The sequence below is a fragment of the Mytilus californianus genome, unplaced genomic scaffold, assembly GCF_021869535.1.
Source record: "Mytilus californianus isolate M0D057914Y unplaced genomic scaffold, xbMytCali1.0.p SCAF_15, whole genome shotgun sequence".
Lineage (NCBI taxonomy): Eukaryota > Metazoa > Mollusca > Bivalvia > Mytilida > Mytilidae > Mytilus > Mytilus californianus.
Window position 1 is genome coordinate 26,932,490 of NW_026262637.1, and position 25,643 is coordinate 26,958,132.

At 31.6% G+C, this 25,643-nt stretch overlaps 1 protein-coding gene across 1 annotated transcript; it reads right to left on the reverse strand.

Moving 5' to 3' along the window:
- Window positions 1-185: 185 nt before the first annotated feature.
- LOC127725779 (snake venom 5'-nucleotidase-like) lies at window positions 186-23,687 on the reverse strand. The gene is made up of 9 exons (XM_052233052.1): window positions 23,106-23,687; window positions 18,048-18,264; window positions 16,796-16,981; window positions 13,785-13,982; window positions 13,105-13,236; window positions 6,608-6,727; window positions 3,595-3,750; window positions 2,480-2,683; window positions 186-1,569 (listed from the first exon to the last, which is right to left on the reverse strand). The coding sequence occupies exons 1-9, from the start codon at window positions 23,430-23,432 to the stop codon at window positions 1,292-1,294; spliced, it is 1,818 nt and encodes a 605-aa protein (XP_052089012.1). The 5' UTR covers window positions 23,433-23,687; the 3' UTR covers window positions 186-1,291.
- Between the last annotated feature and the right edge of the window lie 1,956 nt (window positions 23,688-25,643).

Sequence of the window (25,643 nt, forward strand, 5' to 3'; positions counted from 1 at the left end):
CTCCAAGAGAAAAGTCCAAGTTTCCTAACAGAAAAATCACTAGCTCGCAAGAGCACATTACCTGAACATTTCTCGCATTGTTGATTTTACTGGAAAACAAAATGATTATAACCCTGATATGTAAAACATCTTGTTGATTTATATAGGTTGAATGTCATGAACATTATTTTGACATTATCTACTAATCCAGTTTCAATTTTATTCAACATAAAAACTAACATATTAAAAAATATTATATGTAAATGTTTAATAAACAACAATATCATGTACAAGCAAAAAAAGATTAAAACATGTAAATTAACAAGCATGAAAAAGAGCATTAGTTTTGCCGTATTTAGAACCTGGATATTTACAAATGGGAAACAAATGTTCACACATCTGGTTACACTGAAGAACAGTTCTTAAAGCTATTCATTGGACAAAAAGCTTATCATTCAGGAAAATAAACAAACAATAACATTATAATACAATAAAATAGGCATGCCTACATGTAGCACATTTATCAAAAACAGTAAAAAACATAGTTAGTATAAAACGTTCTGAAAAATATAGTTAGAATTTTAAGTACAATACAAATGTAACATATATACACATTTCATTTCTATATAAAATAGTTATTATCATTAAATCACATTTGTTGTAGTATAATACTAATACTGACTGAATTGTTCCAAAATGTATAGAAAAACACATGTTAAATAGTATCACATAGGGGATATGTATACCTGAATAATCAATATCAACTAGAAAGTTGAATACCGTTTGTGATATTAAAGTTGAGTTAGAAGTATTCAAACAAAGTAAAGGTGGTTCGAAAAAGCTGTGGATTAGAGTCTAAAATTTAAGCAGCTTTACCAACAATCAAATAAATTTCTGCCGTCAACTTTACACTAATATTGACTAAAATTGTTATAAATTTACACTACATAACAATAGACGGTATTTTCATGTTTGAGACATACATGCTGCGAAATGGAATATTGAACGTTTAATCGTGTGGTCAAACCTTTACTTTTGCGCTCCTGGCCACTGTTCTGTCCTACTAAGTTTATATAAATTTAAAGTTATTTCATTTTAGCCATTCCGCTTAAGTCTAGAACATTTTTCTTTTGATTGTATAGTATATCATTCCTCCCAACAAACTTTTCTTATCGAAGGATATTCTGAAGCCATTGTTCGGAAACCTTCAACAGCTTTGTATTACCTTAGTAACCGCCAACTTACCTAGTATCTACATTTTGTACCTGACTTATATGATTTAGCCTGTATTCCTATTATCTCGTTAATGATGTCAGACATACAAAATGCATTTAAACAATAATGTATACAACATACAATACAAACATAACACATTAAAGCTAAGTATGGTGTTAGTGGATATAGCCTTGCTTGTTGGATCACAAGGCTGTGGACATTTCACACCATCACATGTTACTATATCTCCATTATCACATGTTAAACTTTCAATAGTTTCTGTTGAATTAACAATCACTATTCTCCCTTCAATGCCGTGGTAAAAAGGCGATGCATTTTTAACATATTCAATCAAAACATCTGAATCAAGATCACCTGTTAGAAATAAAACAATGTTTTAGCGTATTTCTTGTTAGATGAACAAATAAGATTATTAAGATACATATGAAGGATGCATCTAGAGAAAAAGACCATAAATTATTGTCAACGAACTCACCAACTGCAATTACGACATCTAAAACTCCATGTAGAGACTTAACGAAGGAAATGTTGAATAAGTGAGTATATGAAAGTTAAATACAATAAAATATCCGTCGTTTGGAATGATACTTATAAAAAGTCTGTCTATGCATTTATAACATATGTAGCTCCATAACGGGGGCACGGACCCCTTGCCCCCCTAAATCCGCCTTCTGGTATATAATTCCTTGATAATACCTCGATAACAAGGAAACTGAATAAGAGGCGAAAATATCTTAACGTGTTGTTTAAGAGCACTGCTTGTTACAGAACACCAAATTCATGAAATTGAGAGTTCCCTGCCTCTTTTGAAAAATTAAGATTAGAAAATGAGAAGTGTCGAATACAGTCATACAAAAATATGACATAGATAATTGCCTGAAAATCGTATTAGTTATTTTACAAAAAAATCTTAAGGTCTTCTCCAGTTACTTCCTCGTCTCCTCCGTTTAGTTATGTTGCGTCAATGTAAATAAAGATTAAGACACACAAACATATATTTCCGTGCTTTCATTAGCCACCATTCATCTCAATAGATAGTGTTGCTTCGCACTTTTATAAATATATATTTTAAAACATTACCGGTACACATTTTGCTGCATCAGATGCGCATTTTAACAATCAATGTTTCATTAGTGATCCTCGAAGGCAAACTAATTGAATGCAGAGCTAATAAATATGGACCAAAAATAAATATACGGTGTCCATTATACCAGCGCTGGCGTAAGTAACTAACTACAAAGTATAAAAACAAACATGAACTCACCAACAGTATGTGATAACTCTGCATTATCTCTAATCATGTGATACGAATCTCCACCAGTCAGAATAAAATTGGACAAAATCAAGCTGTACATAACATTCTCATCAATAGGTTCATATGCAGGAAAGGTACAGTTCTGACAGATAGCTAAAGCTTCAACAACTCTGTTTTGAGGTGGTTTTGCTAAATTATATTTTACTTTTATTCCTGGAAGAAGAAACCGTAACATTTTTGTTATCAGATATCACAGATATCGTTATATTGTCGTATTCGAGTACTACTGTGAGTTTGATAAGTATTATTACAATATACCTAATAAAAATAAGGAGATGTGGTATGATTGCCAATAAGACAACTATCCACCAAAGTTCAAATGAAGTAGATATAAGCAATTAGAGGCAACCGTACGGCCTTCAACAATGAGAAAAACCCCAAGCCATTCGCGTCAACCAAACTGTTGCTTAAGACAAACAGAAAAGACGAATTGAAATGTCAAGGGAAACAAGCAGGTCTACTTAGAGTCGATTATTTATTAATTTTCTGGTTATCTCTCTTAGATATTTGACAATAACAATACAATTGTAAGGTAAGAAATGAATACATCTAAATTACTTGTTCTGTATTTTATTGAGATTGGGCTTTATTTTTACGCACCCTATATGTTCGTTTCTTTACATGCGAGATTCAAAAGTCAATACATTTTCGATCGTTTCAAAGTAATAGTATTACAATATGCGGGATTTTCTCGCTGTGTAGAAGACCCATTGGTGGCCTTGGGCTGTTTTCTGTTCCTTGGTCGGGTTGTTGTCCTTTCACGTATTCTCCCTTTCCATTCTCAATTTTAAGGTTAATTTTATATCTTTATTTTTCTTTTTATTTTATATCTAGCATATTACTAACATTACATAAGTATTTATGGAACCATGTCGAAAAAAAACTTGAGTATCAAATTGATCTTTTAGAACAACAATATTATAAAAATATCATTGAGTAATCTCACAATCCATAAACTTTTATCATAGATAGGTATTTAGATTTCTTATGATACTTTAACTTAATTTTGAGGAAGAAAAAACCAACCGCCAGGTTCATTCAGTTAATAGTTGACGAAAACTCACCTGAGTATTGTAAAAACTTTCCACTTGGTTCAGCAACGTCATAGTCCGCAACACTATGTTCTAATGCTTGAAGTAAGTAATCTCCCCTGAGTTTGATGGTCTCCAATGTATTCCTAAAGGGTTGTGCTTGTAACGCATGCCCTACTGTTATATTTCCTACAAAAATAGAATTTCATATCATCAGGTGTAGACAGAAATCTTATTGGAACAGATTTGCCGATTCTGAAATTCCATTGTTCCTCGTAGTTATGTAACTGACTTTAGTAGCAGTTTACAACAGTATCATGCCTTATCAACTTAGTTAAAACAATATGATTTCAGTTTGAGTAGTGCATTATGTGTGTTAGGGTGCTCCTTCATCTAGTTGCAGCCCTCACTTTATACTTTATGAATAGGGTTATAAACATCACAAATGGAATGTTGCTACGTTCACTGCTACAGTAAAGGGGGGAAAAAAATCTCTGTTCAGTCTATTTTATAAATTGATTTGATGGGTATAATATAGATATAAAAAGATGTGGTATGAGTGCCAATGAGACAACTCTCCATCCAAGTCACAATTTGTAAAAGTAAACCATTATAGGTCAAAGTACGGCCTTCAACACGGATCCTTGGCTCACACCAAACATCAAGCTATAAAGAGTAAGTTTTTATATAACACATCTAATTGGCTTCTTAAATAGGACAAAACGGGTGGATTGTTGATTGGTGTTTAGTTGTGATCATCATCATGCATGTTTAAAACGTCAAAAAATAATTATGTATGCTCTGCAAATCAGATATTTTTCGTAGGTGTAGAATCTGTGCCTTGCAACATGTCACCTTCGGATCACTATAGCGGTCTATTTCCCATACTAAATTAGAAAAAAGCCTAGTTACATTCCTAACAAAACTTCATTCGTTAGCGCAATGCAACATGATTTATTTGTATTCTTAATGAGATATTTACCTCTGTCCATAGATGATCGTATAAATCAACCTGATTTGTTTGTATTCTTAATGAGATATTTACCTCTGTCCATAGATGATCGTATAGATCAACCTGATTTGCTTGTATTCTTAATGAGATATTTACCTCAGTCCAAAAATGATCGTATAGATCAACCTGATTTGTTTGTATTCTTAATGAGATATTTATCTCTTTCCATAGATGATCGTATAGATCAATCTGATTTGCTTGTATTCTTAATGAGATATTTACCTCTGTCCATAAATGATCGTATAGATCAATCTGATTTGTTTGTATTCTTAATGAGATATTTACCTCTTTCCATAGATGATCGTATAGATCAATCTGATTTGTTTGTATTCTTAATGAGATATTTACCTCTTTCCATAGATGATCGTATAGATCAACCTGATTTGTTTGTATTCTTAATGAGATATTTACCTCTGTCCATAGAAGATCGTATAGATCAACCTGATTTGTTTGTATTCTTAATGAGATATTTACCTTTTTCCATAGATGATCGTATAGATCAACCTGATTTGTTTGTATTCTTAATGAGATATTTACCTCTTTCCATAGATGATCGTATAGATCAACCTGATTTGTTTGTATTTTTAATGAGATATTTACCTCTGTCCATAGATGATCGTATAGAGCAACTTGATTTGTTTGTATTCTTAATGAGATATTTATCTCTGTCCATAGATGATCGTAAAGATCAACCTGGTTTGTTTATATTCTTAATGAGATATTTACCTCTGTCAATAGATGATCGTATAGAGCAACCTGATTTGTTTGTGTTCTTAATGAGATATTTACTTCCGTCCATAGATGATCGTATAGATGAACCTGTTTGTATTCTTAATTAGATATTTACCTCTGTCCATAGATGATCGTATAGATCAACCTGATTTGTTTGTATTCTTAATGCGATATTTACCTCTGTCAATAAATGATCGTATAGATCAACCTAATTTGTTTGTATTCTTTATTAGATATTTACCTCTTTCCATAGATGATCGTATAGATCAACCTGAATTGTTTATATTCTTAATGAGATATTTACCTCTGTCCATAGATGATCGTATAGATCAATCTGATTTGTTTGTATTCTTAATGAGATATTTACCTCTGTCCATAGATGATCGTATAGATTAACCTGACTTGTTTGTATTCTTAATGAGATGTTAACCTCTGTCCATAGATTATCGTATATATCAACCTGATTTGTTTTTATACTTAATGAGACATTTACCTCTTTCCATAGATGATCGTATAGATCAACCTGATTTGTTTGTATTCTTAATGAGATATTTACCTCTGTCCATAGATGATCGTATAGATCAACATGATTTGTTTGTATCTTTAAAGAGATATTTACCTCTGTCCATAGATTATCGTATAGATCAACCTGATTTGTTTGTATTCGTAATGAGATATTTACCTCTGTCCATAGATGATCGTATAGATGAATCTGTTTGTATTCTTAATGAGATATTTACCTCTGTCCATAGATGATCGTAAAGATCAACCTGGTTTGTTTGTATTCTCAATGAGATATTTACCTCTGTCCATAGATGATCGTATAGATCAACCTGGTTTGTTTGTATTCTTAATGAGATATTTACCTCTGTCCATAGATGATCGTATAGAGCAACCTGGTTTGTTTGTATTCTTAATGAGATATTTACCTCTGTCCATAGATGATCGTATAGATCAACCTGGTTTGTTTATATTCTTAATGAGATATATACCTCTGTCAATAGATGATCGTATAGAGTAACCTGATTTGTTTGTATTCTTAATGAGATATTTACTTCTGTCCATAGATGATCGTATAGATGAACCTGCTTGTATTCTTAATGAGATATTTACCTCTGTCCATAGATGATCGTATAGATCAACCTGATTTGTTTGTATTCTTAATGAGATATTTACCTCTGTCCATAGATGATCGTAAAGATCAACCTGCTTTGTTTGTATTCTTAATTAGATATTTACCTCTTTCCATAGATGATCGTATAGTTCAACCTGATTCGTTTGTATTCTTAATGAGATATTTACCTCTGTCCATAGAAGATCGTATAGACCCTGAATTGACTAAAGAGATGAACACTTGAGCTCCATCGATGCTGTCTGCATGTAATAGGTTCTGATGAACAAGACCATCTGCAATCAAATTCCCTGAAAATACAACATAAACAGATTTTCTGTAAATGTTCAATGTTTTCATGTCCATTTTAAGCTCAGTCATATAACAATAACTAAAAACACTTTTGATTATATTAATATGTTAATTTTTTTCTTAGAGTAAAACATATAATTTGATTTAATATAGTCATGCAAATATAATTACTTGTTATGTATCATCCTTGTAAAATATATCTAGGTAATGTTGCATCGCTCAACAGGAGTCGCAAATAGCAAGCATATTAACTTTGAGTCAATAACCATATCAAATTGGAGTCAATCCCGGGGAAAATTCACGACATATGGTGACCGAATGTCATATTCGTGTCTTGGTGTTTTGCAAAAAAAAAAAACAAAAAAAAAACGTAATATCGCAAACAAAGCAAAGATTTGTCCTTTTTTTAAAAGAAACTTTAACTAGGAACACTAATTTGGTTTAGAATATAGCAAAGTGCTCTCGACCAATGAAATTGTAGGATTTGATGTCTCTTAATTGTGACGAATGAATGTAAATCATGTTCTTATAAAAAAGAAGATGTGGTATGATTGCAAATGAGACAACTCTCCACAAAAGACCAAATGACACAGAAATTAACAACTATAGGTCACCGTACGGCGTTCAACAATGAGCAAAGCCCATACCGCTCAGTCAGCTATAAAAGGCCCCGAAATGACAAAGTAAAACAATTCAAGCGAGAAAACTAACGGCCTAATTAATGTACAAAAAATGAACGAAAAACAAATATGTAACACATAAATAAACAACAACCACTGAATTACAGGCTCCTGACTTGGGACAGGCACATACATACAGAATGTGGCGGGGTTAGTATGGGATTATCCTATTATTTGGGTCCATTTACAGTCCAAAACAAACAGTTTCCATAAATGAGTTATAACTGCCCAGAAGCACATTTATCAGATTGAAAGGATTTATCATAGTGATTGAAACTAACTAAAAGTTGAATTGTGAAACAAAAACAAAAACAAACAAAAAATCAAAATAAGCTGAAGTTTACTGATGCAGTAAAATTTGTACCTTTAATTTTATAATGAAAATATTAATAACTTCAAATTATTAAAACAAATTGAACAATATCAAAGCAATGCAAAAAAAATTAGAAATAACCTAAATCTTTAGCTTTCCAAAACTCTGATTACTGAACCAGTGGTTGGGAAGAATAGATAATTTTCCAATATTCCGATAAAATAAAAAAAAAAATAGGAATTTGATTTACGTTTTGAATATATTTAAAACTTTTAAAGGCATTTTATTTGAACATTTCCCTGACATAATGAAATAGTATTTGATTTAAAAAGCCGGACCAAAATATTGGCTGTGAAATAAAATTAGTTGTAACTCAAATATATTTATTGATTTAAACTGTAAATACAAAAAGGATAATTCCTCACTAAAATATTACATGATTTACATTCATACTCACAATCAAGAAACATATACAATTCCTACCATTTCTTTGTACTGTTGTGTCACCTAATGTATACAACGCATTTTTAAATATTTCCCAAATTATAAGAAATTCCTTACACGGTTCATTCCTCCTATAAATCTGGTAAGAAAAGTTAAAATTTCATGTGGGAATAGGGGGAAAACTTGTGCAAACAAAGGATTATACTGTATAAACATTGTTTATTCAACTTTTAATTGACAAGTATTTTTTTGGGTAGGTAATAGGTTATTTTCTATGTGTATGAATTCTGTGTTTTTAATTAAAATAGACATATAAGAAATGGAAACAAATATAAGTAAATCATTTTATTTCTTTTATAACACAAATTCAACAGTAGATTCAAGCAACCATTATAATATGAAACAAACAATACAAGTAAACAGCACTAAAACACATAAAAGATATTGCACACACATTAGAAATTCACTGTATATAAGTCTATTAAAGTTTATTAATCTATTCAACGTGAAGAAGGTGGGAGGCTGCATCACCAAACTGCACTGTTGTGACTTCCTGGCTGCGGTGTCTAACCTTAAACTCTTTTAATCTGTTGTTGATTTCGACATACTTTCGTGTTTGGGCCACTCTCTTCTCACCGGCTGCATACTGGATCATGGTCAGGGCGTTGAAAGCTTCCTTATGATTCAGTAGTTTTATGAGTTTAAAGATGTTTGGGTGTGGGTGCTGGACATGTTTCTTCAGCTTGCTGTGCCATCCCTCTAGATGATGTGTAGTCATCGAACCCATGTTGTGTAATGGTCTCAAAGGTGACTGTTCTGTTCGACCCAGTATGTTGTTACATAGTCTGTAAAGGGCGTGTAGTTGATGTTAGTATCAATCTGATCTATGTCGGTTAGGACATTAAACCACAAATCTTCAATCATAGTACGTGCCCACAAACCATCTATGTTGATTTCATCAATAGTTTTTGGTAAAACTGGTAGGTTCTTCTTGCGTTTGTTGTACATGGAAATCTTGCATGATGGGAAAGTTTGTTATAATTTTATCTATCATTAATTTATTTGTTCGGATGACATTTTTTTTAAGTTTACAAATTCAATGATTTTTTAATCTAACTTCTATTTATCTGACTTATTCTTTATCTTTAAGTAATTATTTGAATAAGAAAAAACATATTACAAATAAACAGTGTTTTAGTTTGATTTTTTTAAATAATATTATACTTAACAGTGTTACAAATATGTTTTCTTTTAAAAAATACAGGTAATTATTAGGTGAATTTTTAATTATAAAAACAAATCATTTATCAAAACATCTATTGTTATTTGCAAGTGGGAATAGAAGGAATAGTGATTTTTAAAAGTGGGAATAGGAGGAAGACAACCCTTACACCACTACAACTAATCCATAAATGAAATGCCGAAAAAATGAAGTCATGCATTAATTATAAACATTACACTGACAATGAAACTAATTCAATCAAGAGATCATTTGAGCCTTGAGCACTTTACAATATTCTAAGTTTGAAAGAGAATGATAATCCCTTACTTCATGATAAGTACTTGCTAATGCTCGTACTTAATCATGAAGAAAGGGATTATCATTCTCTTAATATACTTATTGATATTTTCTACTTGATCAGAGTTGATGAAATTTAACTTAGACCATTTATCAATACCGTAATGATTTTTTTAAAATATTTATTTATCCGTTGACCCTTTTCCTTGAAAGTAAATACGCCATCCAATCCTGTGATTAACGTAGGGGTGTGATCACGTTTCTCCAACATTTGATAATTAGACTAAAACAACATTAGGGATTATGGGATCCTCATAAGGACTGGCATCTTGATATTTACCTGCAATTCACCTGTTCTAAAATATTGTTAAAAAGGGGTATATTTTTAAAGATATATATTAAAACATTAACAAAATATTTTTTTTACCGTAATTGTTTTTTCATATATTTTTTCAAATAGTTTCCCAAGATTTTAAAAGTCGATATAATCTAGCACAGTGATGAAAATTTGTAATTTACTTTGTTTTCATATTTTTTTTCTCTATTTTTTTCATAACAATGTATCATTGATTACAATGTTGCGATCTTGAATAAAAATAAACATTTAATATTCTGAGAGCTTAAGAGTTTTTTATAGCTTGAGTCATTAAGCTTATATAAAAGTATCAAACGCTGCTTATTATCAAAGATGTAGTATATTTAAATTTCTTAGTCAATTTGCATTAATTGTCCAAAGCTTAAGTGACACATTGAGAATACTTGTAGCTCATAATTCACCAAGCCAGTTCCCACAGTTAAACACCCTATAGTTTACGATGCGATGTACCCAATTTTTATTCTCCCTTTTTCGTGAAAAAGTGGACGGATTTACGACTGATTCTTCCATCTGCTTAGACAGCATGCCATGACCACTGACTTCGCGGCTCTTATGATATACAGACAGAACGACTAGGTAGATATATGATTCTTCGCATTAGAAGACAACAGCTTTCGGTGACTTTGTATGAAATACAACTTTGTTGTTGCGCATCGTTTTAGATTTGGACATCTACATGTAACACAAATACAAAAATATATCAACTAATAGAATACATTACTAAAATGAGGTACAGTCAGTGAACATTTCGATTGTTCGTATTATTTTCAATAAAAAATCATTGTGAGATTATTTCTTGATAAATTTTTATGAAATTTTCAGTTTGATTTGAAATTTCTTTGTTTATTTATGGAATTTTTTGTCGAATAACTTCTTAAATTTGTAATTCAAAAACGAATAAAAATAATTACGTAACAGTTTCTGGTTATGTTCGACCAAAAATATATGAAAAATCAATTATTATAAAAAAAAAACAAAAAAAAACAATGGTTTGTTAATGTTTTGATATATCTCTTTAAACAATATCCCTTTTTACAATATTCTAGTTGAGAACTGATATAGGTGAATTACAGGTAAATATCAAGATGCCAGTCCTTATGAGGACCCCCTAATCCTTAATGTTGTTTAGTCTAATTATCAAATGTTAGAGAAACGTGACTAAACCACGTAGAGTATGTTTGAATAAGATTTATTAATTCGTCACGAATATACATATGTTCGTTGATTCCCTTTAAAAGAAGAAGAAAACTCGATTCTCCAGTAGAACATCACGGAAAAAAAATATTACACAATAATTCCATCTCAGTCACTTTTGAACCGTTGTATTACTGCAACAATACATAAGAGGATAGTAAGAAAAAAAATTGTGACATGCCTAAAAACAAATGTCAATATATCTATGACTGTGTCTATAAGAATGTCATGACGATTTAATTATGCAAAAAAAAGTATATATACGATCCAAAGCAACCTCTAGGATTCTGGGATTGTGAGATATCTTTCGAAATGTAGAAATTAGAAGACCGTATTTTGCCAAATTTGACTGTCTGAAGATCGGCTTTCGAGGACTACCCATACGACATATCCGCCATCTATGGTTTACATCGATACTTAGTTTCAGAAAAGATGAAATGAAAAGTTAACGAGTGACCGATGACGATGATAAAGAGCGATCATGTGATTACATTAGCTAACAATCTTGAATAGTAAATGGATGTATGATTGCATAACGTCCAGCATAAATATTTAGAGTCAGAATGTTTGGATCATCAGGTAATAGTCTGCAGGAAGACTCGTCATCCTACCCGGTCATATTATTCTGCAGCCGACCGCATAGTCTGTGCTTTAACTACTTAATGCCGCATACTACCGATATAAAGGTCTTTGGTTTGACCTGTCCGGGGTTGGAACCAACGACTTCCATCACAGGAGGTGAGCATGCTACTATCTTTAAATAATTCTATCAAATAATATTGAAATTATAAATGAAAATTATTCTTGTAAAATTTGATAGTGATTTAAATAACAAATGAAAATTTCTCTATATAAATTTGGTGCGTCCCAAATGTTTTTCGTGATTTTCCTTCGCCAGGAACGCTTAAACACTAAACTAGATATATAACATTGTTTCTATGTAAACTGTATACATCAGGTTCAATTAAAGTGAGAACCAGCATACAAGTTCATTACTCATGTAGTAAGAATCAATCGTTATTCTCTCATTCAGCTATAAAAATCTCGTGTGTTTAAGAAAAATGTTGATTTAGAGGGTACATTTCTGAACTTCGTTTTTCGATTAATAATGTTAAGTTTTGTTATAGATATAGGCGTCTCCTTGAAGTGAAACAAATTTCGATCCGTGTAATGTTTAAACGTACTTTTATATTTATGATTTTTGTTATAACTTTTGGGATTTATACCGCTATTCATTTTGGTCTGATTACGTAAGTTGATATTACCTCATGAGCATCTATTCTATATCCTACCTTTCTCAATTTCGAAAAACATGACCGATTTGAAAAGATTTTTAGATATCTTTAACTTTTTATTTATTTGAAATAAGTGACACTTAGTTCGCTTATCTATTTCTCATTATCATACAAATCAAAGTGTGTCAAAAACCTATTCGGTATATTGATTTAACATGTAACTACTTTTTTAGATTTGATGTAAAGCTAATACGTCATGCTCTTCTTGCGATTAAAGTGGGGAATGTTTGAGAAAGATTTACTAAGTCGTCATGCATATATTATTTTATTTGTTTTCCCATGATCACTCTTGCACTCTTGAAATCAGCTTATTTTCACCCTGTCCTTAATGAGCAATAGGGGATGGGGATATGCACACGAACATATTACCGGGTCAAATGTTTTTAGATGTCAACCCTCCCCTCTTTTACTTTGATCAGTGGAATAACAAAAAGTACACAAAAGAACGTACCACGAACATCAGTGTTAAAAAAAAACCTTAAATCTATAATAGATCAGATTACAAAGAAAACACAAATAAATCATAGACCAATTTGTTACATTACATTATCATACCCATATTACACTCTTGTAATCTACAGGTATGCCGATCTCCATTCAGGTAAACTAACGTCCGTCCTATAACATTATTCATCATTTCTAGTACCTCCTTTCCAAATTCATTTGTTACGTTCTGTACAGCTTCATCTGGTAAAACGTAAACATTTAATGATGCTTTAATAATTTAACCATGGATTGATCAATCAGTTAATTGTGAAGCATTTCTTAAACAATACATTAGTATTGTTTTAGTCTACATTTTTTTCGATTGTGTTTAAACTTCTATTTACTCAATTCAATATTTTCTTTCTTACAGTATTACAATAAAAGTCTTCAACGTTTCTTTTTATTTTGTTAAATGCAGTTAATTTTTCTTTCATTTTGGCGATTATTTTGTGCTATTTTGAGGAAATAATTTTTCAACATTCGGTACATAAGGATTTTCAATATTTTATTTCGACCAACCCTGAATTTTGTCAAAAAAGCATTTGGTGCATGAAATTATCTTCAGTGTCTTTCAATTTATAATATCTACATTTATCTATCTACATCTACAACAAGATGTCTGATGAAAACAATTGTTCTCACGTGAACATAGACAACAAATACATCTTCTACCTTCTTATGTTACATCAAATAAATGCAAACTGTTGGTAATAATATAACTGAAATTTATTAGGTATGTAAATAACTACCTTTAGGTATTGAACTGTCTAGTAATATAGGGTTTCCTCCATAGCTTATAATTTTCCCGTCGTTATCAAATTGCACTTGCAGAAATCCAAGGTATTTAGCAAAGGCATAATCTTGTACAACTAAAGCTTCGTCGCCATTATTCTTTATGACAACAGTGGGATATACATTTACTGGCTTCTCATTGGACGGTGCTGTTCCTAATATAAATATTGAGAACATTGAATATATCTATAGTTCTTAGTCTTATCCTCCGAAACCTGCATTTACTTTAATTCTCATACAAATACTATTAAAGTTGTGGTATGGAATAGTCGCCTGCTTTTGTCCTAAACTATTTCCAATGCATATTCTCTTGTCAATTTGTAAATATATAATACTAGACACCAGAATCGCCACACGGCCACTTTATATCTTCGTTGCTTAAGATAGCAAAACTTCTGACCAATCATTTTTGTTGGCATTGTTGTGGTCAATCTTAGAAAGTTTAAGAAAAACCAAATTCTCCTTAAAATTTCTGCGAAAAGTTTTGAAAACTGGCTAATCTGAGACAATGATTGCCTTGTTCAAGTGATCGTATTCAAATGATGCATATGAAGGAGACATTCTAAAAACCAAGATTATTAAATCAAGGCAACAGTATTTTACCGATGTTCAAATCTGGTAAATTGATTGGAAAGAGACAAAGCAAGGCTACAAACAAGAAACGCTTGAATTCCAAAAGAAGCGAGACCGGATGTGCTACCAAGATGGGTGCCTTGCTATGCATTCATCACCCGCCATGCGAATTCACTCTCAATCAAAATGTGTCAATCGGAAATTGGACACACATCGGTAAAATTACAGATCATACGACTTTACTGATATATTAAGGTCTATAAGACCGCAAAATACTTGCCGCTAAAGAGTTGAGACACCGATCATGTTGGTCAACTAATTCATGATGTTCCCGGTAAAACTTATGTATAGTGTCGATTTCAGTCATTCGTCCTCAAAATTATGTTGAATCAAGTTTTGTGTAAGGAGCATACTCCCGTTAAAGAATGCCTTATGGTGTGCGTATGCGCGAGTGTATGCACGTGCGTAACGTATTCACTGAGATATATACGATTGAGCAGAAGGTATGTTACTGCTGAGAAATGGGAAGTTGTGAAATTGTCACTCGATTTATGGAAGAAAATGAAAATGTTTTTTTTTTTCATAGTGTGTCAGCGGAAACTGTGTGCTACCAATGCCATCATGTTTGCCACCAATGCAAGTTTGCTAGCCGATTAACATTTCATGACAAAAAAATGATTTCGTTTTCGGTCGGCGAACTAACAACTGCTTCAATGATTGTTTTATTATTTTTCTTTGTTTAAAGTAGAACCATTGCATATATAACATATATATATATAATCATATATATATACCGAAGGTTTTTATATTATGATTTAAAGTTTCTGTTTCTATCTGAATTTTTTTTTTGCATTTTGAAATGAAAATATGACATGAAATAAGTATAAGTGTAGTAATGTCAGAAACCAGATTGCCTTTGTTAGCCTATCTCACTGTCAAAATGAGTAGAGTTATTCAATACAAACCATTGGAACTTTTCTATACCAACGGCGAATGTGTGCAACTAAGAATTTGCCGAACCACGAATTTTTTTCTTTATTGCTATACTATTATATACTACATTAAAAAAACAGAATTGGTGTTGCTACACTTGTCAACTTCATATTATATAAATGTTCATTTCAAAATCTACAAACAGTAACACTGTGTAGCATGACCACCGGATATAAAGACCACTGAAGCAGTGGAAAAAACCAAACGTGAAGTCAGGTCAGGTCAGATTCGTCTTATTTTCATAGTATTCGACGTTTTGGTGACAAGTCAAGTTTTGTGATAGTGATTCCTAATATTGTAGCTACTATTTAGGGGTGATAATGATCCTTAAATGGCCAGAATCGGATAGGGTGGTACCTGTTCAACGAAGCATGTGACGAGTTCAAACTGGTTAAAAACAAATTATCCTTCAACTATCCATTTGACGTTTTCGTAGAACAAAGGTATATCATATTTAAGCTTGAACAACACTGTATTTTGAAATGAACAATTTTTAACACAGAAAAATTCATATAAATAAAGCGAATAAATTGTATGGCGAATAGTGGAGAATAGTGGCGAATAGTTGTTTACTGTGCGAATTAGAATAGGTACTTTTTGCTATCATTGTTTCTTTGCTTCGGGGTACCTATATACACAGTGAATAAGGGAATGAAATATCATTGTTTGCTATTGTTTCGTGCATGTGTTCACTTTATCTTTTTTTAGTCTTTACGAATGTTTTCTTCAAATAATAAAGCACAATACATCACACATAAAATGTTTGTATATACATTAAACGCAAGTAAAATGATATGTGAAAACAAAGGCAATACCATTTGTTAAGATCCAAATCTCATCGAGTTTATAAAAATTGTGAATAAAAGGTAACAGAGACTACCAAAGTCTGCCACAATCCCAATTTAAAAACACCGCGAAGATACAAAGAACAACAACGATTGACGAGATTATATCGGCAGCTGTTCTTGCGTGGATATTTCATACAATCATACAATCACGTTAAAAACAATGCAGAAAAAAACGCAATGACCAAAACGAATTGAATATAGAAGTTTAATAAAGTGAAGAAAATAACTGAAATATTTAAGAAGTGTACAGAAGCAAATCGTGTTAAGACAAATTTGATAAGTAAACAAAAATTGAAGGGTTTTTGTGAGAAGATTGTGTAAAAGTTTTACCAATTTACGATATCAGCACCACTGCGGCCAAAGTTTATAATAGTGAAAATTATAACATATGATGAAGACTGCATGGTAACTTCATCTATGTGCATATTAGACCATTGACAAATGTGTACTTTACAAAAGAGCCATATGTTTATCAACACAAAGGTAAGGAAAAATAACAAAAGGAAAGGAAAAGTCGTTTCGTTTCTCATAAATGTTCAATACATATTAAATACCTGTATATAAGAACGTATTAGTATGGCCACCAACGACAATGTCGACATCATCTACTTCAGTTGCTATTTTTTGGTCGACTTTAAATCCTGCATGTCCAACAGCGATGATCTTGTTCACTCCTTGGTTTTTAAGAATGGTCACTTGTGTTCGAATAGATGTCACCTCGTCCAAAAAAATCAAATTGCCTGTAAAATTAGTAGTTAAAGACATCTTTGTTATTTGATTTATCTGCCGCTTTGAAAAAAGTTTACGGTCCATGAACAACAATTTGAAAAATTGCATACATATTGTTATCCAAGCAATATTGAAATTGTTGACAACAACAGCAGAAACATCTATTTCGTATTTAGATTTTGGGGGATTATTGACAATAAGAGGCGATTTGTTTTAGCAAACGACAAATGAAATGATTTTAGGTTTTGGATATTGTGGTGGTGTCTTTTAGAAAATACGAATACTTTTTAGAGCACATGGGACCAGACTAGTTTTTCTAATACCTATATACGGAAAAGGATATCAACTCGTCAGGAGCACAGAATATAGAGTATGTTTAAGTTTATATGTGTATAAAACGAGAACATTTACTCACTTGTCAATTCAAAAGAGGTCTGATTATTATTTAGATAAGACGTTCACTTAAAATGTTTAAAAAAAATTATAACGTCAAGCGACACTTTGTTTTGACCCCGAAAATGATTATATATCAGAATTATCAAATTACTGCATTACTTGTTTATTTTTAAGCGCCGAAGTCAAATGTGTTGACTTTCTCACCTTTTTTATTTACCCACTTTAACAGGAATGTGCAAATATGCTCTGGTTTAAGATTTATCCCTCATTATTATATAAGAATATTTGTATACTAGTATATTCAAATAAGTCTTGTGGGTTCCATTGACCACAGAGGTAACCCAGTAAGTGGATATTCAGCGTGACTTAAGATTTTTCCTCAAGACTGAGTGGATTGTTACTTGGCATGTTTCTACCAAATCAACAATTATTTCCTCCTAGATATACCAGATACCAATAACCTCACTGAGTGTTTTGACAAAAAAAAAACGTAATGCCTCATCCTCAAAGGTAAAGCAAATGAAAGCATTTCCACGCCAGGGTTAGAATTAAATTATTTGGTTTGACATCATATTTCATTCACTTTAAAGTAGCTTTAATGTTACATTATTGCTGTTTGTTTGCTTGTCTGATTTGAATTTTGAAAACATTTTTTTTTCTGTAATATAATTAATTTGGTACCTGGATTTGAAATAAAAGGTGTATTCTTTGTAGTGTAACCAATAATACCAATTTTTTCACCCCCTCTCTCCATGATAAAATTTTTTACGAATTTATTCTGAATGCTCGGCTCTCTGGCTGTATCAATATTACAGCTAACGATTGTAAAATTATTGCTATTTTCTAGAAGTGTCATTAGTCCTGAAATGCCTCTATCGAATTCATGATTCCCGAAAGCCTGAAAATAATAAAAAGAGGTTTGTGTAAATGATAATCTCCTACAGGTAAAATGAAAACATTCTTACTCGTTTGAAAATATGCTTTTATCTGTAGGAAATTGAATAATCTGTGTAATCATTAACTTTTTTTCAAATCTTTGAATTACATTTAATCTTTTGTTAAGCAAAACACTGTTGATATAAATGCATTTGTGGTTATTTTTCATTAAACATTGGTTAAAACGCATATATTGCACTTTCAACTGATCATGCTTTGCATGGACAAAGGCTCATTTTGTCCGGTTTAAAACTTTCCACACTTAGCAAAAGGAAGCAAATTGTGTAAAAGTGTATCATAACAGAATCAAATCGGCAATTGGCAAATAGTCTATTAGCATTGCCTAATGTTCATTGATTCGCTTATGAAGAAGAAAACTTAAATCTCCAACAGAACATCACAAAATATTAAAATAATATATGATCACACCAAATCAGTGACTTTTGAACTGTTGTATTTCTTGACACAATATATGACTTTGATTTGATTTATTGGTGTTTAATACCACTTTCAGCACTATGAGCTATTTTGTGGCGGTCAGTTTTTATTGGTAGAGAAAGCCGGAGTGCCCGGAGAGAACCTTTGACGTTTGACAGGAAAAATAACCATCCTTGTCAATTGAGATTGGAGTCGAGAGAACCTGCCACGTGCGGGGTTCAACTCACAACCTCAGTGTTAACATACTAGTTAAACAGTAGTTGAACTACTTAGACCACTCAGCCCTCGACAAAATATATGAAATAGTTAAAGACGAGGTTTTAAGAACAAACATTTGGAACATGCTATAAAACAAATAAGTCATTATTTCTAGTTGTCTACAAAAATCTGCACATTTATGAAATTCGTATTTCGATTGATATAATATGGGGTTTTATTGGACACATATAAGCGTCTGCTTGAAGTGAAATTAACTTCGATTTGTGCAATGTGTGCTTTTTGTATGTGAGTTTTGTTATGACTTTCGGGATTTATATCGCTATTTATTTTAAACTTATCACGTTATTTAATATACCTCTTGAGCATCTATTCTAAATCCTCTCTTTCTCAATTACGAAAAAAAAAATGACCGATTTCAATAGATTTTTAAATGTCTTCAATACTTCATTCATTTGAATTAAGTGACACTTAGTTCGCTTACCTATTTCTCATTATTATACAAATCAAAGTGTGTATTAATATCTTATCTTTTGCGTGTCTTTTAATACTTAGAGTGAACGAGTCAAATTCTAACCTTTTTATGTTTGACAAAATAAAATATTGCCCTCATAAATATATCATATTTACAAATAAGATTTAAAAATAAAAACGAAAATTGAAAACATTGTTTTGCTAGGTATTTTATTTATTTAAATGTAGTATACTGTGGATCATATTGTAAATAAGTATTTACAATTTGATTGTCATAGTAATGGGGTGTGCATTCAGTGAAATCGAAGTTTCTACAGAAAATCATTACCGATGTTCCAAAAGGAACTATTGGTTTTCAGAAAGAAAAAGCAATATAGAAGTTTATAAAAGAAAAGGACTACGACAGTTTCTTAAAATAATTGTAAGGGAAAAAATAAGAACATATTAAAGAATATTGAAAATTAGGTTGAAATGGAACCATTTTCCAAATTAGATATGGTAAGATCAGATGTTTCAAACTGATAAACATCAGAATTAATTTAGTAATAGTAGTGAAACGACTGAAAACTGAAAAAATGATATAGAAATTAAGAATGAGTCCTCTATGTAAATATGACGTTCATGTAGAAGATGACAAACACGTTAGAATAACATGCAAATAAATGATCTTCAAGATTTACGTAGCATAGTATTTTTTCAGACACTAACTACTATTGCACCATCATTTAATCTCTGTAATCTTCAGAAAAGTTTGACTTATATTTCAAATATAAAAAAGGAGATGTGGGGTATACGTCTATGAGACATCAACCAAACGACACTAGTAATACAAAGACATCTTAAAAAGAGCAATATGGTGTCTTCAACAACATAGACAGGCGGCTATATAATATGTCAAGCTCTTATAAAATATTGAATGAAGTAACAGACTTTCAAAGATCTAACACCAAATTTTCCAAATAACAAAAAAAAACAAATTTAAAATCGATAATTGTATCAGCAAATGCTGTATCAAAGGTTTTAATGATCATGAAATACATTATTAGTAGTTTAATCCATTTTTTTAATATATCTATGCTTACTGTTTGTTCATACCATTTTAAACATTTTTTTTTCGTTTTGAATATGTATGTGCATACTGTTTGCGCATACCATTTAAAAAAAAACTTTAGTTTTGTTGGTTTTTTTTACAATAATAAACATTTAGATTTTTACTCAATAAAATATTTGAACTCTGAACGTTAAACTTTATACTTGGCTAACAGACAAGAACGTTGTCAAATTCAAGTTGTTATGCAATGATCTTTATAATACTACAATTAAAGTTATGATGAATTTTTCCTCAGTTGTCAATGCTTCAGTAATGGTCGTAAACATATGTTTACTCATCAAATTATTACAACAAGGGTCTCACTCCCTCAAGCAAAGGTGACGTGAGCTTGTTCAGGTAAGACTTAATAGTTATGCATGATTATATAGCCTTCCGACCTGGTAATTAAAAATAAATTGCTTAAACGCACGAAATTCATAATTGTTTAATGACAACACGGTTTAGACTATATGGTGTATATCAACAACCTGGTATATTTTTATGTTTCCGCCGCAGCGGAGGGGGCATTAAGTGTTACCCTTGTCCGTCCGTACGTACGTCCCCAAAATTAGGTTCCGTTCTCTAACTTTAGTTTGCCTTAACCAAATGTTATGAAACTTGTACACAATGCTTATTATCATAAAATACAGATTAAGTTCGAATTTGGGTGGCATAACTTTTACCGTTCTTGATTTATGCCTCTTTATAACGTTATATGCAAGCGGGGCATCATCTGTGTACCATGGACACATTCTCCATTTATTTTTTAACTTTTGTAATGAAGCCTGATGTTTTGCACCAATTAAGTCTTCTTCTTCTCTCTTTAAGTAAACAATATACCATGCAGCAGACTGATGATTAATTACTGTTGCAGGCATGGCCTATTTACAAAAATTAACAAGAAGTTGTGTTTGAAGATTTGCGGGCATATATGTTTTTTTTTAATTTAATTTCATCGGGCAATTAGAAACCAAGTTCAAAAGAGCTATTTTTAATTTGATTTCCCTCCCTTAACAGTGTCCACAATTCTTGTACATCAATACATGTATAAGAATCTTGTACATCAATACATGTATAAGAATCTTGTACATCAATTCATGTATAAGAATTTTGTACACCAATACATGTATAAGAATCTTGTACATCAATACATGTATAAGAATCTTGTACATCAATACATGTATAAGAAATAAATTCATACACACATCCTTATTGACATGCTAATACATATAATTGATTTCTTTTTCATGGCTTCTTTAAAATTATTTCGCACGTATACATAATGACAGTTACATTTTACTTCATTATATTTAAACATAGATTGAAGTTAGATTTACAAGTTGTCACTAGACATAGGCAGATTTATACCTTTAATTGACTGGCAATGAAGAGTAAGTCGGCTTTGTTAAAAATTGTCTGACCTTGTTCTAATTTAAAATCTTTACAACACAATCACTTGTGCACATAAAACATCTCGCTACTGCACTTAACATGCTTATATGTTATGACGTAAAGGGTCTTAGGGTCAAAAGGTACTAAATTGTCGGATTTTAAAAAAAGATATTGAAGCAGAGTGAAATCAATTTTCATTAAGTTAAACTGTCTGCTAAGAACGCGCAAAAGGTGGGCTATCCACTTGAAGTGGTTGATAGAACATGTGACAAGTATCAAGTCCTATCCAAATCTCTCCGAGGTAGTTCGGCTAAAACCTTTTTTATTCCTCTTGTATTTCCCTTTTCCAATCTATATTTTGGCTTATAACTAAAAATTACTAAACATAAAACTTCACAATCAATTCCACTTAAGAAATAATTAGTTCATTTCCATGTTCAATGCTCATTTTAGCAAGGGTAGGCATTATATTTGTTAATATCTTTAAATCGAGCGTAAGTTTATCCATGTTATAAATGAGCATGTCAAGGTAGAATTATTACGCTTCTAATAGGAAAGTTTAAACTTTTGTAATTCAAAGCGGACCTAAAAGAAGCCACATTCGAAATGCAACGATTTCAATTTGATAAAGCACAAACGTTATAAAATACCAACTGTTTCACGATTAAAAAATGAATTGAAGAATGTAAACTTTATTGTAGAATGGTTTTATTTAGATTCCTACAGAGCAACACCAATAAAAATGTTCATTTTGTTCTCCGGTGTTGTGTTCAAAATACAATTGACGTTGCATGAACCCCATACGTTTTCTTTTCTTTTCTATAATGTGTAACGGGAAATGGTATTCCACTTGCTTCGTTGTCTTCCCAAGTTCCAGAAAGCTTTACAATTTTATTTTTTCTCCATCCAAACCTATCAAAAATCTCCTTCGCCTCGTACTCATATGTTACATAAATATACAGACTGAAAGAGCAAAATGACTACGATTTCGACAAAACATTAAGAAACAGACATAATATAATACTGAAAAATCAAGACTGCTATAAGATTTAAAAAGATAATTAAAAAAAAACGTAGAAACATGAAGATTATGGGATGTTTCCCTTTTCTCTTCTTTAAGTTAATAAAAGTATATAAAAGTACAGGATACATGGTAGAAAAGTTTTTTTTGTAAAATATGGTATTGTACAAACCATTGCATCATATCCTATGAGGTTCATGTAGGTGTGTACGATGGTCCCTCCGTGATATGTGAACCACAGGGTCCCCTGATACTGGTCTCCTCCATCCAGAAATAATGTATTGGGATACAGTCTCTTTATTTCATCCACTTTGTTCTTAAGTCTCGCCATACCCCCGTAACAATTTCCTGGGTCATCACACTGACCACCGTATTTATTCATCTCTTCATAATGTGCATGGACGTCATTTGTATGTAAAATTGTTAAATTAAATGAAATAACGCCTCTCACTAACAGAAAAATAATTATCGCTGTTAGATACATCATGCTGCTAGACATATATATTGTAACTCTTAAAAATATACTAGTTCATGTACTCATCCTATTTAGGTAAATCCTGTTTAATCACAAACTTTTAAATACATCTATATAGTATATCATTGAATATTTATTGACACACGTTTTCATGTATACTAGAACGTAAGTCACAAAGTCCTGATGAATTCAGAAGTAATGTTTACTGTTATCTAACCAAATAGTCAACGGGACACATAACCACTGGAGTGTTAAAAATGGACGTAAAATGTTGTACCTTTAAAAATTAAGAGGTAAATCATCATACAGTAGTTCAAATACTGTCTATTAACCTTTTTCTGTCAATTATTAAATTCAGTCAGTTTTCAATTAAAGAGCTGAATATGTGACATACCGTTCAAATTATTTTTAAATAATATACTTTGTGTGTGTATGTGTGAAGACATCATGTTATCTCTTGTATGGTGTATAAGATGTTATTCTATAAGATGTTACTGAATTGACAATGATTACAAATGAAATAACTATCATAATCATAATGTAACCACCCACGGCTATACATGGTGAATGATAACTTTATCGTTTTCTTGGGTTGGAAAGTCAGTATTTGTAGAGCAACAGTTATTTTTGATACTTTTATATCTTGAAATTTACAACGGTGTGGAATTGTTCATTGGGTTTAGATCCTCTTTTTATGATTTAAAAAAATGTAAATATCAACTTAATTAAACTGAAACCTCCTCTCTCTCCTTTCCAGTTGGAACCCCTAAAATCCGCCTTTTTCGTAATTTCTGGTTAGCACACACACGTACAGAATATTAATTAACAGTCGGAATATATACAGAACAAATTAGTTAATGTTTTGTGTTACAGTATGGCGACACAATTATTCTCATTTCCTGATGCATTTCTAGTTTGTACACTTTCGATTGCTTAAATATAGAATAAAGGTGTTATTCTTATAATTGATATATTTGGCACTTTTCCGAAGTCTAAAACCGATGATCAAAATAAGAGCTCCATCTATATAATTATGTGAATACTATTTTAAGTTTTGTTGTCGAATTTAGATTCAGCTAACTATTTTTGTTAAAAAGGACCACATATAACCGTTGCACTACGCTGTACATGAAAATTATCGACACAATATGTGAGCAGGTATCGATACATATTCAACAATACACAAGTCAAATAAAAATAGAAAGTTTATATCGTGCAATAAACCAATATTACTACAACAAAGTTTATTTACTTAGTTTGTTACTGGTAACCTATCCGATATCTTTATTTTTAAAAGTAGTGTAATGTTTTATTTTCTATGTTGTGATGGAGTGACCCTAAATGGTATCATAATGGCATTATAATGTAATAACTAATTTGTTAAAAATATGTTAGGCGCTCTTCTAAATTCACTATGAATAAAATAACCAAACAAATAATAGCCCATACATAATTAAATATCACCTCGGGGTTTACACATACACCTATAAGGTTAACGGTTATGAATGAAAGAAGAGTGGGATACTAGGCAATGATAATTCAACCCAACACGGAGCACTATGATCTCTAGACATTTCGTGACAGTGTATTATGTAGGTGCTTGTATTAGTCATGTATTCAACCCAACACGAAGCACTATGATCTCTAGACATTTCGTGACAGTGTATTATGTAGGTGCTTGTATTAGTCATGTATTCAACCCAACACGAAGCACTATGATCTCTAGACATTTCGTGACAGTGTATTATGTAGGTGCTTGTATTAGTCATGTATTCAACCCAACACGAAGCACTATGATCTCTAGACATTTCGTGACAGTGTATTATGTAGGTGCTTGTATTAGTCATGTATTCAACCCAACACGGAGCACTATGATCTCTAGACATTTCGTGACAGTGTATTATGTAGGTGCTTGTATTAGTCATGTATTCAACCCAACACGGAGCACTATGATCTCTAGACATTTCGTGACAGTGTATTATGTAGGTGCTTGTATTAGTCATGTATTCAACCCAACACGGAGCACTATGATCTCTAGACATTTCGTGACAGTGTATTATGTAGGTGCTTGTATTAGTCATGTATTCAACCCAACACGAAGCACTATGATCTCTAGACATTTCGTGACAGTGCATTATGTAGGTGCTTGTATTAGTCATGTATTCAACCCAACACGGAGCACTATGATCTCTAGACATTTCGTCACAGTGTATTATGCAGGTGCTTGTATTAGTC

Excerpts from the sequence above, each read along its gene's own strand:
- LOC127725779 (XM_052233052.1), bottom strand. The coding sequence starts at position 23,432 with ATGTCTAGCAGCATGATGTATCTAACAGCGATAATTATTTTTCTGTTA. Across the intron at positions 6,728-13,104 it reads ATTACAAGAGTGTAATATGG|GGAATTTGATTGCAGATGGT; the intron begins GTATGATAATGT and ends TTGTATTTTCAG. Across the intron at positions 1,570-2,479 it reads AGAGTTATCACATACTGTTG|GTGATCTTGATTCAGATGTT; the intron begins GTGAGTTCATGT and ends TATTTCTAACAG.